The following is a 15,967-nucleotide window of genomic DNA, read 5'->3' as shown; positions in this document are numbered from 1 at the left end:
TGAGGGAGAGCAAGAAGGGTTTCCTTGGTAGCACCTATTTTTCTAGTGTAGTTTCTTACAATACAGATTACTGAAGGAAATATAGCAAAAGTATGGAATACAACTCTTATCTTCACTACAGCTGGAAGGAAAGTGAGATCTTTCTTAAAGTTCTTAAAGTAATAGCCAAGTGAAAAAAAAATTCTGACCTTAACTTGTTTAAATTTTACCTTCTATGACTATTTTTTTCACTATCCTTCAAAAACACTTGCTTCTGTACTTGCAAAATATGCATATGCTTCATTTATTGAAACTTTCCAGTGTTTGTTCCACTGCCTATGTATGTTCAGCTGGGGTACCTCACCAGTGCTGCCAAGCTTCGGCAGCAATTTCCTGGGGGGAAAGAATTACCTCTGCTTAGTTTACTTTGTATTGTGCCTTACCTAGTACTCAAACTATATGGAGTCTTTAATAACATTTTAGTTATAATTAAAAATATTAAAACTTAGAATAAAGTCCTATAGCTGACCTTTAATCACATTAATGCCCAGATTTATGTCTTTCTAAATTTTCCTAGAAGCAATTTTACCAAAAAACAAAATTTCTTGTCACTAAAGTATCTCAAGTCATAAAATCTCTTTTCTTGGGGTTTTCTACATAGCAGAGAAGCTCCCTTACTGCAATCTATTGAAAGTCAGCCCTCAACACAAGGGTTTGTTTCTTAATTTAAACAAAATCTCTTTTCACAGATTTCTCAGGCCCCATGAGGTACTAACAGCTATGTTACATTGTTGTTGGCACACACTGTTAAGAAGCCTATCTCAAAGTTCATCCTTCTCTTCTTCTCTACCAAAAGAACCCAAACTTTGTTCAATTTGACGAAAGGCCTGGTTGAATATAATCAGCTTCACAGACTCAGATGAAGCAATGAGTGTTCACGTGATACTGTTCAGGCCAATGAAATGGAAAGAGAAGCTATTCTGTGGGGCTTCTGGGAAAACTTGTTATTAAAACTTGTTATTCAGCTGACTTGCATTTATTTGTATTTTGCCTTCCCCTTCTTTCCACCTGGAACATGAACATGATACCTGGAGAAGGGGCAGCCCTCTTGTGACCATGAAGACAGAGGCTATACAGGGGCAGAACAAGAGGCTGAAAGAAACATTGGTCTTTTGCGTCATCCTTGAGCAGCTGTACCAGCCAAATCTGGACTTCCTGTCTATGGAGTTCATGTTTCACAGGAAAAATAAATCTATATTCCCGAACAGAGCAGCTGATAAACTCCATAGTAAATTTAGACAGTGTTTTAGTCGAAATATCCAAAATCCCCATGGCTAAAGCAATAGATATAATTAACTCATAAAAACTATATACCAATAAATCATGTAGAACGTATAGTTTCCTGATAATATTTGAGAAATCCTCATATATCATCTGTGTCCTGTACATTTCCAATATCATTTTATTGAGCAGATTTCTTACTTCCAGTACCCTAGTAAAAGTATCATTGATATTTAGTGGGGTTAGAAGCATGACTAGTACAGAATTATGAAGCAGTATATCTTGTTCAAAAGAAACAGACTAAATAAGGAGTAAAGGGCTTAGTGAAAGCAAAATATTTATATGTATATACAATTCAAAAACCAGAAGATAGAATCAGGAAAGAAAATATTTGGGTAAAGATAAAAGGAGAAAGAGTTCATTGTTATTGTTAAATAAGTATATTACATGTTATCTACCCAGGAAAAGGAATCAATTGAAGTATTATTCATAAACAGACTGCCTAACTAGAGAATAGACAAGATGTGTTAGTAATGTGAGAGCAGGGTGAGCAATGCAGCCTGAATCTGGTCTTCTTATAATATTCATGTCTGCTTACAAGTTTCTTTCTACAAAATACAGAGAAGCTGATAAATATCATACCTTCATACTTGTCTCATCAGGTTGAAAGAAGTGGTACCTTGAACTTATTCTGACAAAGAAATAGCAATTCAATTTGCCTAGTTCAATTCAATTCTGCAAAGATTTATTTAGCATCTACCATGTGCCAAGCATTATGTTAGAAATAAAATATAATCTCTGACCTCAAAGGGCTTGAGTCTGAGACTGAGCTAGAGAAGTAGTCAAATAACTTTAATAAAATATGGTATAATCTACCTTTGTAACTAACACATGTAGAATAATAAAAAAAGTATGGTACAGGTTCTGAAAATATACATAAATGAGGGGATTATTTCTCTGTGAAGAGTCAGAAGACTCAAGGGAATAGGATCTTGAGGTGTGTGTAAAGGTTTGGCAACCAGATAAGACGGTGTGGGGCTGACATTCTAAACAGATGGAGAAACAGGAACAAAGGCAAATAAGTGTCCAACTTCTAATAGTTCATGATGCCATGCAGAGTGCCTAGTATATAAGAACTGAACTACAAACATTTGTGAATGAATGAATGAATGAATGAATAAACAGCATGTTCAGTAAGCAGTGAGGATTAAATCATGGTTATAAAGTAACAGGTATATGATAATTTATAGCCTTTTGTGCCATGCTGAGAGGTTGAAAAACAGAGTGATTTTCACATTATGGCAGAGGAATATGGCCCAATCAAATTAAAAGGGTTTACAGCTGGAGACTGTAGAACAGAATTCAGAAAAATTAACAAAAACAAGTGTGGGGAGAAATAAATAATTTCAGTCTAAGACAAGTTGATCTGGGTTGAGATGCCCCAGTAGGCAACTGAAAAAAACACACCTCGAGCCTAGGAGAAAGGAGGAATTTGATAGGGCTATAGACTAGCACTTGTCTATGGACTCCACGCATTTATGCAAAATGTACCATGGGGCTTCTCTGGTGGCACAGTGGTTGAGAACCTGCTTGCCAATGCAGGGGACACAGGTTCGAGCCCTGGTCCAGGAAGATCCCACATGCCGCGGAGCAACTAAGCCCGTGTGCTGCAACTGCTAAGCCCACGTGCCTAGAGCCCGTGCTCCACAACAAGACAAGCCACCCCAATGAGAAGCCCGTGCACCGCAAGGACGAGTAGCCCACGCTCACCACAAGTAGAGAAAAGCCCGTGCGCAACATCGAAGACCCAGTACGGCCAAAAATAAATAAATTAATTAATTAAAAAAAAAAAACATACTATGTACCAGACACCGGAAATGTGAAGATGAATGAGATAGTTCTGGCCTTCAAGGAACTTATAGTAAATATGATTCAGTGTGATACATGCAAGAACAGAAGTATACCTAAGACATAGAAATAATACATAGATAGGAATAATTAATTCTACACTGTGTGTGTGTGGCAGGTGAGGGTTTCAAAGGAGGCTTCATAGAGTACCTGACAGTGATGATTTAAAAGCTTCACAGAAGTTTTCCAGATGGAAAGGCAGAGAAGGGCATATTGACAAAAGAGAAGGGCAAGGTCACCTGTATGGAGACATGAAGCAATTTTGGAGGAACCATAAGTAGTTTGACACTGCTGCTCATAGAATATGTAAAAACTGGGTGGTGGACAATGAGATCAGCATGCAGCACCACTGCACGGGACAGCTATCTTTGAAGACAGTGAGTTTTTTTTCCTTAAGGTTTCTAATATCTAAAGGAAGGCCAGTTGGGCATAGCGGACATATACTGAGGACTTTAGAAAGCAGATATTATTTTTTTAAAAGTCAAAGATAAGATCTTATAATTTTACATGAGAACTAAAGATAGTAAAAATAAAATTCTCACAATGTTGTTGGAAATGCCCCTGGAAAGAATGAACAGAGAGAGGTGTACTCAAGAAACCCGCTCAGGGACCTTTTTAGTTAGCTCAGATTTAAAGACATATATAAAAAACAAACAAACAAAACAAAACACAGGACTGAGATTACAAGACTGCTGAGTCTGGAAGGAAACTGAGATATCACTAGTTTACATCCATTTAATTGTGTAGGCTGGAAAACTGAGTCCCTGAGAGGAAAAATGACAGTATATTAATAAGAATTCAGACTCAGTACTTTTTTTTTTTTTTTTTTTGCGGTACGCGGGCCTCTCACTGTTGTGGTCTCTCCCGTTGCGGAGCACAGGCTCCGGACGCGCAGGCTCAGCGGCCATGGCTCACGGGCCCAGCCGCTCCGCGGCATGTGGGATCTTCCCAGACCGGGGCACAAACCCGTGTCCCCTGCGTTGGCAGGCGGACTCTCAACCACTGCGCCACCAGGGAAGCCCAGACTCAGTACTTTTTATTACAGGGAACCTCTTTCCTGTTGCAGAAGAGTTGCAGGGTTCCTACATACTACTCTATAGACCAGCTGCATTAGAATCTCCTGGGAGAGTTTAAAATATTTTGATTTTCTAAGATCCCATCCCCTCAAATTTTAACTCAATATTCTTGGATGAACCCAGATTCTCCATTTTTAAAAGATTTTCAAGTAATTTCTTAGATTTAAAAACTACCATTAGCCTAAGTGAACTCTAAGACTATGTAGGGGAGTGGCGATGGTTATTGATTAAGGGAAATAAATTCTCCTGGAATAAAAGAAAAAGTTTAAATGATGCCCACATTTTTGAGAAACTAGAACTCTAAACGTATTTTAATCACTAATGAATATGTTTTAAACGTCTAGAGGTTTCCCTGGTGGCTCAGTGGTTAAGAATCCGCCTGCCAATGCAGGGGACATGGCTTCGATCTCTGGCCCAGGAAGATCCCACATGCCGCAGAGCAACTAAGCCCGTGCACCACAACTACTGAAGCTCACGTGCCTAAAGCCCACGCTCTGCAACAGGAGAATCCACGGCAATGAGAAGCCTGCGCACCGGAATGAAGAGTAGCCCCCACTCGCTGCAACTAGAGAAAGCCCGTGCACAGCAACAAAGACCTAACACAGCCAAAAAATAATAATAATAAATAAATAAATTTATAAAACAAAAATGTCTATTACATGCTTGGTTCTATGGGAAGAAGATGGAATAGAGAGAATGATTTTCTCCTTTGAGGTTTTTTGTTTGTTTTTACAAAGATATTTTATTGAAGAATTTACTCCAGGTTTTCTGTGAGACAACAAATTTTCCTCATGTCAGCACATCATAATGTTCAATGTGTTCCTTGGTTTGTCACTTGAGAATGTGCAGTAGCACTAGCAGTAGAAGTTATCAAAGTGGCAGCTTTTACAGCAATGCAAGTGTTAGCATTAGAAGTGTTAAAATTTATATACTGTGCAAAGGAATTGTCTGTTTGTTTTGTGCTATCAAGATGCTTAACTACTAGGTCCTGCAGGTTTTATGCTTATGATGATAGAACTATAAAAATCGGCATGATCAAACAAATCCTTTCTTTTTAAATAACCACCAAATACTTTTAGCCAAGCTGGATGTGATTCAAGACCTTCAACTGTGATCTGAATCTAAACAGAGGCTCCCTAATTTGAGGGATAAAATACCAAGCTCAGAATGTCGGGGCCAAACCAGTCGACAGTCAATGGTTACTAAAATAAAGCCTCTAGGGGCTTCCCTGGTGGCGCAGTGGTTGAGAGTCCGCCTGCCGATGCAGGGGACGTGGGTTCGTGCCCCGGTCCGGGAAGATCCCACGTGCCGCGGAGCGGCTGGGCCCATGAGCCATGGCCACTGAGCCTGCATGTCCGGAGCCTGTGCTCCGCAACGGGAGAGGCCACAACAGTGAGAGGCCCGCGTACAAAAAAAAAAAAAAAAGCCTCTATTCATTACTGAACTTCTACGGGGTCTCTTCATACCCAAGACACAGCCTTCCCCCCACCCCATGCCTTTCAAAAACGTCCCAGGCAACTTTTACTGTGAAGGATTAGCCCAGCTTATCTACTGATGTTATTGGATATTTACAAGTAAGAAGGATGAAAATATGAACATTAATATTGAGTGCCTCTCTCAATTCTTCAAATAAAATATCAGCAGAGAAAGTACGGGGAACTTGTTTGTTCACTTTACATTTTCATCATTGATGCTAGATTGCAAGATCCTAAAATTCACCGATGTTGAGGATTGGTCTGATTATTTTCCAATTACCCCAAAGTTCCAAGACATTACACCTGTGCAATTTGTCAAGCCATGAAACTAAACCAAGCATGCTGGGGGAGCTGATCTAGTCTTTAGATTGCTGACTCCCACACACACAAACTAACTCCTCCACTCGTGTGGATCCTTCCATCATAAATATAGCTTTGCTGTTCTCTACCTGTTCTCACTGATGTAGAAAAACCTGTGATGTGAAAAAAAACTGTTTCATTAAAAGAAACTGACATTAATCCAGAGGTAAATTTTACTGAAAGTTGGAAAGTTAACTTGTGTTACACTCTGCACATGACGATGGTAATTTGATTCAGAGTAAGGACAGTCTTTGAAAGAAAGACTGCACAGACCTCTCGTGTTTTTGAACTGGAAATTTCTTGAATCTGAGGGTTCATGAAGATCTCAGCCTGCATACCCTGTGAATGTCAAGGGTCTACTATAATTCTCATGAGTGGTTGCATTCTCATCTAATCAGAGAACATAATTTTCATCTTAAAATATCGACTACACTATAGCAATTTATTAACATTTATTAAGTGCCTTTGGGAAAAATAACTGAGTGACCAACCATAATTTAACTTAAAAATCATATTAGATTCTTATAATGAGCGTATACGCTTTTCATATTAAGGTACAGTGACAAATATTTTTGAAAGAACAATTCATTACACTTTTGTTTGATCATTTCAAATGCTGTGCTTCCAAATTCACTGTTATTAAAATTATCATGCACACCCTAAGATCTGTTTAGAAAAACTGGCCATGTAATGCAACCATCCTAAGCAATTCTAGTTTGAATTTCTTAGTAAGTTTTCTGGGAAGTCTGGCAAAAGGATTTAAGGAAGGAAGGATAAAACCATTCTGATGGTTGACTTTGAAAGAGCCACCTATACATGTCATCAGTAACAGGAGATTTCTCGCACTACATGAAATGCTTCAGGTCCTCCTAAGTATCTGAGATATTCAAGGGTAAAGCTGCTTTCATACTAAAACTACAATTTAAAATAGCATAAAAGAAACTATTCTTGGGGCAAGATAAGAACTAAAATATTGGATACTGGGTTTTAAGAAGTCACATAGTTTTACTCTTTTGTTAGTAAAATGATATGCTAGAATACCTTTTAGGTTCAAGATAGAATTAAATAATTAAGGCACTTAAAGTTATCCTTTTTTCAATATGGAGCCTGAAGGGACAGAGATTAAGTTAAATGGACAAGATTACATCATGAGAGGAAAGAATGGAATGACAAAGGAAGAAAAACTACAGTGGAAAAGGTGAAGGTAGCAGAGAAATTTTAAGAAAACCAAGTAGAAATGGAGAATGCAGGATTATAGATATGAATAGAATCCACAGAGGAAACACAATGAATCTTAAATGTAAGGGAATTTCAAAATAATTTCACTTTTTGTTTTTAATCATGTACTGACATTGTTCTTCACTTTGTCTTTCAATTTAGCTTGTACAACACCTCCAAACATCTTAAGGTAAAATTCACAGCCTAAGTCTTAAATCCTAGGGAGAGCTCCCTTAACAATATTAATGTTCTATTTCTTTCTTCCTCTTACTTTAGTTAAGGAAGAGAAGTCAAGGGAATATATATTTAAAATCCTAATGGATTACGGAAAGAGGCAAGTGCTTGGGTAGCTAAGAAAAGAGAAAATGTGACCTCCTAGAAAGCAGTTTTCTCACAGATTTAATTTATGGGAACTCATATTATATATGCAATATACATTTGCTTATATGATTGGAAACAGCAATCAGGGAAGTAAAAGTACATTTATTATCTACCTTCTATTTAACATTTATATTAAAGTAAGGTTTTTTCCATTCATTACTGATAACATTAGTATTGCAGTACTTGAGTTACTAGTAAATGATAAAAAAAAGAGTAGGGTTAGAAATTATCAGTGTTGCAGTTCAACAGTGAATGTATGAAAATGTTCATCCTCATGGTCACTGTTTGATGTGGTTGACAAGCTCTGTGTTTTAAAAACTCTCCCTTTCCTTGACCTTATTGAATAGAGTAAAAGCTAATTTGCTTCTTCTTTTCCCCTCTTTAATTTCTTCTGCCTCTTTTTCCTCTTGTTTTAAAAATTGTCGATGTTAGTGAGCTCCTCTTTAGATTATCTTTCTCAGAAATCTCCACTTTCGTGGATTCATCCATCACTTCTGGATTATTTCACAAATATTTGTCTCTAACTCTGACCTCTCTGCCAAATTCTAATTTTCTAAAAGCTTGCTGATTCCACTTACTTTCATGCCATCACCTCAAACTCAACATTTCTAAAGCTCAATTCATGAAATGCCAGCCTCAATAATTTTTGAAAGATTACCTTATTCCAGATCTCTCACAACTCCCTTCCCCCAAAGCATCCTCCAGATGCACCACTGTTGACTAGATCTCCACAATACACTGCTTTCATTGTGTCACTTGCTCATCAAAAACCTTTAACAACCTCTGCTGCCGAAATCATAAAGTACAGACTCCTTAGCTTGACATTTCAGGCTGTATACAATTGGCTATGTATACTTCTAGCCCTCCAATACATTCGTTATTCCTTTAGTGTGACATCTCTATGCTGGTCAAAACAAACTACTTACTCATGCCTAACCAGACCTCACCATTTCCCATCTCTACATCTTTGATGACATCTTTTGAAAATGTCTCCATTTACTTTCTCTATCTACCAAATTCTCTATCTACCAAATTTACTTTCTCTATCTACCTTTACTTTCTCTATCTACCAAATTCCCTTTCTTTAAGCCTAACATAAATGCTACCTCTCCACGAAGCCTTCCATGATCACTTGAACCTGAATTAATAATTTTCTTTTTAAAATGCGTATAGCATCAATATCACTAATCATCAGGAAAGTGAAAATCAAAACCACAATGAGATACCGTCTTACACTTGTCAGAATGGTTATCAAGAAGACAAGAAATAGTAAGTGTTGGTGAGGATGTGGAGAAAAGGCAATCCTCATACACTGTCAGTGGGAACGTAAATCAGGGCAGCCACTATGGAGAACAGGATGGAGGCTCCTCAAAAACTTAAAAATAGAACTACCACACAATTCAGCAATTCCATTCCTGGGTATTTATCCAAAAAAAAAAAAAAAAGAAAGAAAAGAAAACATGAATTCAAAAGGTTATATGCACCACAATGTTCATAGCAGCATTATTTATAATAGCCAAGCTACGGAAACAACCTAAGTGTCCATTGACAGATGAACAGATCAAGAAGATGTGATTATATTAGCCATAAAGAGAATGAAATCTTGCCATTTGTGACAACATGGATGGAACTGGAGGGTATTACACTTAGTGAAATAAGTCAGAAGAGAAAGACAAGTACTGTATATTTTCACTTACATGTGAAATCTAAAAAACAAAACAGATAAATATGACACAACAGAAACAGACTCTAAGATACGGAGAACAAACTAGTGGATACCAGGGGGGAGAGGGGTAGGACGAAGGGTAAAAGAGGTGACTGGGATTAAGAGGTACAAACCACCAGTTATAAAATAAGTAAGTTACAAGCATGTAATGCACAGCACAGAGAATACTGTCAATACTTTATAAAATAACTTTGTATGGTGTGTAATCTATAAAAAAAAATCAAATTACTATGTTGCACATCTGAAACTAATATGATACTGTAGGTCAACTATACTCAGTAAAATAAGGTAAAATACTTATAGCACTTTCTGCTTTTCTGATTCCCATAGCACATCCACTGTGCCCTGCTATTTGTGTGCAAGTATTACTATCTCCTCAACCAAATCATAAGTCCCTGAGGATATTACACATAAATACTCAGTTTTCACTGAATGAATGAAGCTTTTCCCCCCTCCAACTTCCTCACCCTCTCCACTCAACACAATCTCCCCCTCATTCATTGTTCCAGCAGGTATTTACTGAGCTCTATTATTCACCAGGCACTGTGTTAGGCACTGGAAGATGAGTAGGACATGCATGATCCCTGCTGTCGTAGAGCTCACAGTCTAGCAGAGAAGACAAACATTATAAGTTTATATGTGGCAAGTGTGACATATACCTGGTGCGGGGGCCTATAACAGGGGGACATACTCTAGTAGTACCTAAAACACTCACTGTTGCTTTCTCATAAATTAGGCACACTTCATATCATAGTGAATAGTGAATTGTGACAATTATGACCAAGTAGAAGGTAACATATGATAGAATATTTTTCATAGCCTTGGATTAATTATAAATTTCCTGGAGCTGAGCGTAACAGAAATTATTTATTAATTTATTATAAGTGCAAGGATTCATGCTAGTCACTTTATATAGTGTTCTTTTTAGTCTCCACAACAATCTGGCAAGGTGGGTATCCTTATTCCTATTTTAGAGATAAGGAAACAGGCTTCAAGAGATCAAGTTACTCTACCCAAGGTCCTACTAACTGAGGGCAAAGATAGGCTTCAGACCCCAAAACATATGTTCTTTGTCCTCCATGCCATGAGTAGATCGTTCACAAGTTTTCCACACAAGCACACTTAGCAGTGATGGACTGGATGTCCCAGACCCTCCTCCACAGGGTGTCAGCCCTGTGCATCTGGGTGCAGGTGGCAACGTCATAATATTTTAAGAATGATTTTATTCTGTAACATTCCTACAAGACTGTCTATTTCACGCTGCCTTTTAAGAAATGTTCTTTACTGGAATGGGAAAATGAGGACCACACAAGGCATAGTCTGTCCTTTTTAGTAGTTTTTAAATTAAGCTTTTTTTAAAATGTATGATATAAAAATATAATACTGCTTATTTTTCTGGTATACAGAAAATATAGATAGCAAAAAACAGCTTTTAAAAATTCTAAGTTTTCTGCATCACAGTAGATTGCCCTACGCAAACCCATATTGCAAATTTCTTGCTTAGGTTGCTTTCAGTATTTGGAACAAAATGTGTTTTAGTTTCTAATTCCTATAACTAGAAATCAAATATTAATGTTGAAAAGGAAATGTTCAATTTCATTCTTTACCACTGCATGAATGGACTTTAATAATTTCCTAAAACATATTTATCAGTGTCCAATTCTATTACCCACAGAGTTAGTATTTTAACCCAGGATAATTATTTCATTATTTATACATTTTATACTTTATTTTTGATTTTTTTCCCTGGAACATGAAATTTTAGAAATGCTGTTTAGTTTACTGCAGAATTTCTTGTTTTGTTGGACAATGCTAATTTTAACAATTTGGAGTGAAGTAGAGGATGGTAGAAATTTGTTAAATTGTATTATATCACAACACATTTTAATGTAGTTTATTAAATAAATACATGGTAAAATAACTCCTTGTGTAGCTTAGATTTTCCCTAAAAGCAATTTATAAAATTATTTCAAGGCATTAAACAAAACTTCCTTAGAAGTTATATAAAATGATACTTGCACCATGGTTTTCAAACATATGGGATTTGATACTTTGATTCCAAAGCATTATTTTTGGCTATGGTATGTTAATAAAGTGCTTTGTAACTGAAAACAAACGAATAGACAAACATAATCCTTAATGCATAAGCTAATATCCAAGATACAGCTTTTCCTGAAACATTAAGATGCCTATCACTTAGTTTAAAAAAAAAGTGAAATAAAATTTTAACCACAGAATATTATATTTTGTCCATCAGGTATCCCAATGTCTTTATTTTAAAGATGTTGAGCGACTTCCTCAAGCTTGTATAACTAGTTTGTGGCAGAGTCAGAATAAGACCCCTAGGTTTAATTCACTTCTGCTTTTTACTATTCCATTCTTGAACTATTTAAAACAGAATTATAAAAAAAAATTAATTACCTATTGGAAAAGAGAAACTTATATAAGATATTAACCTACAACGAAGGAAGTGATTACAACGCTATATACTAATATTCATCTAAGATAGCAAAGCAATGGCATTTACCTTAAATTTACGTCTCTGCTCTGCACAGCTGTTGAAGAACCACAAGTCTGTCTCATGGCTGTAAATGTAACAAGAACAATAATGCGACCAATTTTCATACCTAAACTAAATTAAGTAGATTTGTCATAGGCTAGAAAATTGATAATGTATTTTACAAAAAGTTTTAAAATTACAGATTATGGAAGTGTGCATGTATGTATATGCAAATGTATTTGTGTGTGTGTGTACATATGTGTGTGTGAATTTACTCTTTTTAATAATCTGGAAATTAGTTTCATGAAATTGAACGCATTACATTTTCTCTTTGGCTAACTTTTCTCATTACTGAACGCTATGGGTATATCAAGTCTAGAAGTGCCAGGAGTAGATACAGATAAATAAAACAAACTAAAATGAGAGGCTGTTTTCAGCTGTTATTATTAGGTTATGTTTTTCTGGGATACATAGTAAGAACGTAAAGAAGGAACATCTAGTAACGCTTAGTTTAATATCAGCTCCCATTTGCATCACAATCTTTATATATTATTCATCAATATGTCATTAATCAATGTACCTACAGATTGGACCTATTCAATTGGTGTTTCATGTAATGAACAGAATATGTAAACAAGTTTCAAAGACATATTCAGATATCTATACATGAAAGTGAAATCACTACTACAATCGGTACTCAAGCTTGTCAGATGTGATTTTCTTCTTTCCATTTTGCACTAGATATGCTACTATCTAAGCTATCTGTAGTACAAGAACCTGAAAAAGTGTAAATGAAAAATACCTGAAAAGATAAATACTAGTCTGCTAGAAATATTCTCTCTACCATGTCACACCTCAAATCTGGCCACCACTTTTAAACATTTAAAAGAAATTCAGTTGAATATAACAAAGCAACCGAATATTGTTCTTGTGACTTGAGCCATTAAAACAGATTTTTAAGAAAATCTGTATTTTCTTTCAAATGTTATAAAATAGTTCTCCATCAAAATTATATTTTAAAATGAAAACCACATAGTATCTCTTTTGGTCTTCTAAAAATATGTTACGCCTGATAAAGTACAAGCCACCATGATCTATTATTAACGCCAAATACTTTGCCTTGCAAGTATAGCTTTTGAAACATTTTCAATTATCTTTTTTTAATTCTAAAAGATAATCTACACCAACTCTATTATGAAAGGTTGGTTAAACTCTTAGGTAAGTAGAAAAAGAAGTCGGCTGTGAGAGAATCATAGAAGTTAAGTGTTACTTTCATATTAAATGGTTAAAATTTTTAACAAAGATATTCTACCCTTTTCTTTAACATAAGTGGCAAATAGTGCAACTCATGTTAAATAGTATTTGCAGATGCAAAGATAAGCATTACCTAATATCCCCCTTTGACAACATGTGTAAGCTAGTATAAAATGCTATCAGGTTTTCATTAGACTTTCAATACAATCCCGGCATGTTTCCAGTTGCTAAGCTTATCAAGTACTATGAAACACTAAAACTGTAGACTTATATTAATTGCAGTGTATATTTTGGTGAACAAATAAGTCTTCATTCATTATTTCTAAATTCTTATTCATAAAAACCAACGAACTTTTCATTCCTCTGACATTTTGGCATTAGATCCCACTAAAATTACAAAGTAATAATAAAATGCTACAGTTTTATAATATGTACAATGGATATGTATTCATAATAATATGAGTCACAAAACACTAAATATAAGTGACACAATGGAAGTTTGTGATAATGGTTAGCAACTGAAATTGTTAAAAGGTATTTATAATACTATTAATCACCCTTTGGTGATAAAATAACAAAATTGAGGAGTTCTGCTCAAACTTTTATATAAACAACATTTGGTACATGAGCAACAATTTCTTATTTTAGAGTCATTAATATTTCCACATTATATGTGTGTGTGTTTTCCAAGAAAAATTATGTATATTTTAGTTGAACGAAGTATCACATTTTTGCCTTCCAATGCAACAAAAAAGGAAAGTAGAAAAGCTAAAGCCCAGCCATTCTTTCCAGAGATACCCTGGTAACCAGCAATAAAGAAACTTCTACTGGACTTAGCTTTGGAGAGGAACAACTTATTATTTTGTCTATTTTGTCATGAGATATGATAAAAATAGAATTAGGACAATATACAGTGTTTTTCAGATATTTGAAACAATAAACTCTTTCCTATCTTTGGCTTATGCTGCCAGCATCTAAATCTCCTTTGCTATACCAACAAGAAAGCAAAATTCCCAGCCTGAAGCCATAGTGAGGATAAACATTTCATTTGCTATCTGTGACTTCTATGTAAATTTCTCTCTGTCATGTAAATGTATGGAGAGGCTCTCATGGAATCAAATGATTCAATGGAAATACTCCAACCACCACCATTATCACTTGTTATTACTTGGGGAGGGATATGATAGTGAGGAAAGTTTGTCACTACAGAATTACTGACTAGTTAAAACAAAGAATGTGAAATTTATTTTAAAAGAGAAAAAAATTAAAATGAATCTTAAACTTAGGCTGATTCAATATAACTTTCATTTGCAATCATGGCAGACATCGGTACATCACATCCCCTATCCCCAGGACCCCTTCTTCCCATCCACCCCACAAAAATGGGTTTGTTCCCAAGAATATATATTCTCATCTCATATCTGCCTAGGGACTATGCATTTAATTCAGTTTTTAGGTAATGAGTAGCTTCTGGATTGTGTAGATCAGTAGCCAATAATTTTGTTACACAAACTAAGCTTCAGTAGGGCACCATGTAAGACTTAGTTACTAGCATCTGAGAGTACAACTGAAAATGAAAACAGAAAGCTAGGCCATAAAAAATTTTTTTTCAAGATTGTTTTGTTAAAATAAAGCAATAAGAAAGATGCTGACTTTAAAAAAAAAACTAAGCTTGCCTTATTAGACGTGTACATAACACATGATTCAAAAAGAAAGCATTGCTTATCTTTCAACAGAACTGATAAACATTTTGAATAATGCTTTATACAATTCCAGATTCTACCTTCCAAACATTTAAAATATACCCTATAAAAATGTTTCTTTCCCTAATGTCCTATATATTTTGGTTAAAGCTATATAAAACAATGGTTGTATTATGTAACAAAAAGTTACTTTAAAAGACATACATACTATCAGTTTCACAGGACAAACATAGTGAATGAGGACAACAAACTCCAGAATGTGTTTTTATAACTGTAGCAACAGCAATAACTCCTTGGCAAACTCCAACAGTTTTTTTGGCAACCCTGGAGGTTTTCTGCATTTGTCACTTGGATACAACTGCAAAAGGGTTGTCTAAGACTGCTTTGTTTCTTCCCTACCATTTTACTATAACTTTGCCTTTAAGGAAGACATTTCACATTTTAACCTGTTTGTGAATAAAATTTCATTAAAATCCCACAAGGGAGTTTTATACAAAACTCCTAATGCCTATGTATACCAAATGTCCCTACATAACTTGTCCAAAAAGTGACCTTGTAAACTTTTGAAATCTATGCTAATAGATTATTTTTTCTCTTTCAAGAAGATAAAATGAGTTCTCCTTTTGAATTAAAATTACTTACATATGCAAATGTAATAATTTTCTGTATGTATACAACTGGGTCTGCACATCTGTAATCATTACAAACATCTTTTAAAGTAAGATCCCAAGGGTAGGAGTGCTTTACTAACCTGCAGTGGTCTCTGTTTGTCACTGCTCTTAGGAGATTTCAATCCACTTGTTTGCTGCTGTAAGAGAAGTTGTCTTGCTGCTTGGAGAGCCTAGAAGTGAAAAGTGAGCAATATCTAAATATTTTGTTGAAAGGTAAATTATCAGTTATTCCTTAGTTAATAGTAATAGGCTTTAATGTATGAGAATCCCACCTCCTTTCTATAGAGAATCATTAAATATTCTTTTTCTTCTAATGTGAAAAAAATTCACATAACACACATATACACAACTTTACTTAAAATAACAGAGATGCATGTAATCCTGCAGAAAATAAAGGTAATTTGTTTAAAAGTGCTTAAAGAGGAAAAAATCATA

General features: G+C 35.4%; 1 protein-coding gene across 1 annotated transcript in view; it reads right to left on the bottom strand.

The window, feature by feature from the left end:
• Positions 1-15,967, bottom strand: part of FOXP2 (forkhead box P2) — a gene marked incomplete at both ends in the record, with an annotated part of 257,290 nt that overhangs the window by 143,992 nt on the left and 97,331 nt on the right. Inside the window, one exon of the mRNA XM_079711324.1 lies at positions 15,613-15,702. Within this exon, the coding sequence (XP_079567450.1) occupies positions 15,613-15,702 (90 nt within the window). The remainder of the gene's footprint in view (positions 1-15,612; positions 15,703-15,967) is intronic.

This window comes from Hyperoodon ampullatus (assembly GCF_949752795.1).
Source record: "Hyperoodon ampullatus genome assembly, chromosome: 9".
Lineage (NCBI taxonomy): Eukaryota > Metazoa > Chordata > Mammalia > Artiodactyla > Ziphiidae > Hyperoodon > Hyperoodon ampullatus.
This window is presented reverse-complemented; position numbering and strand designations above follow the sequence as displayed.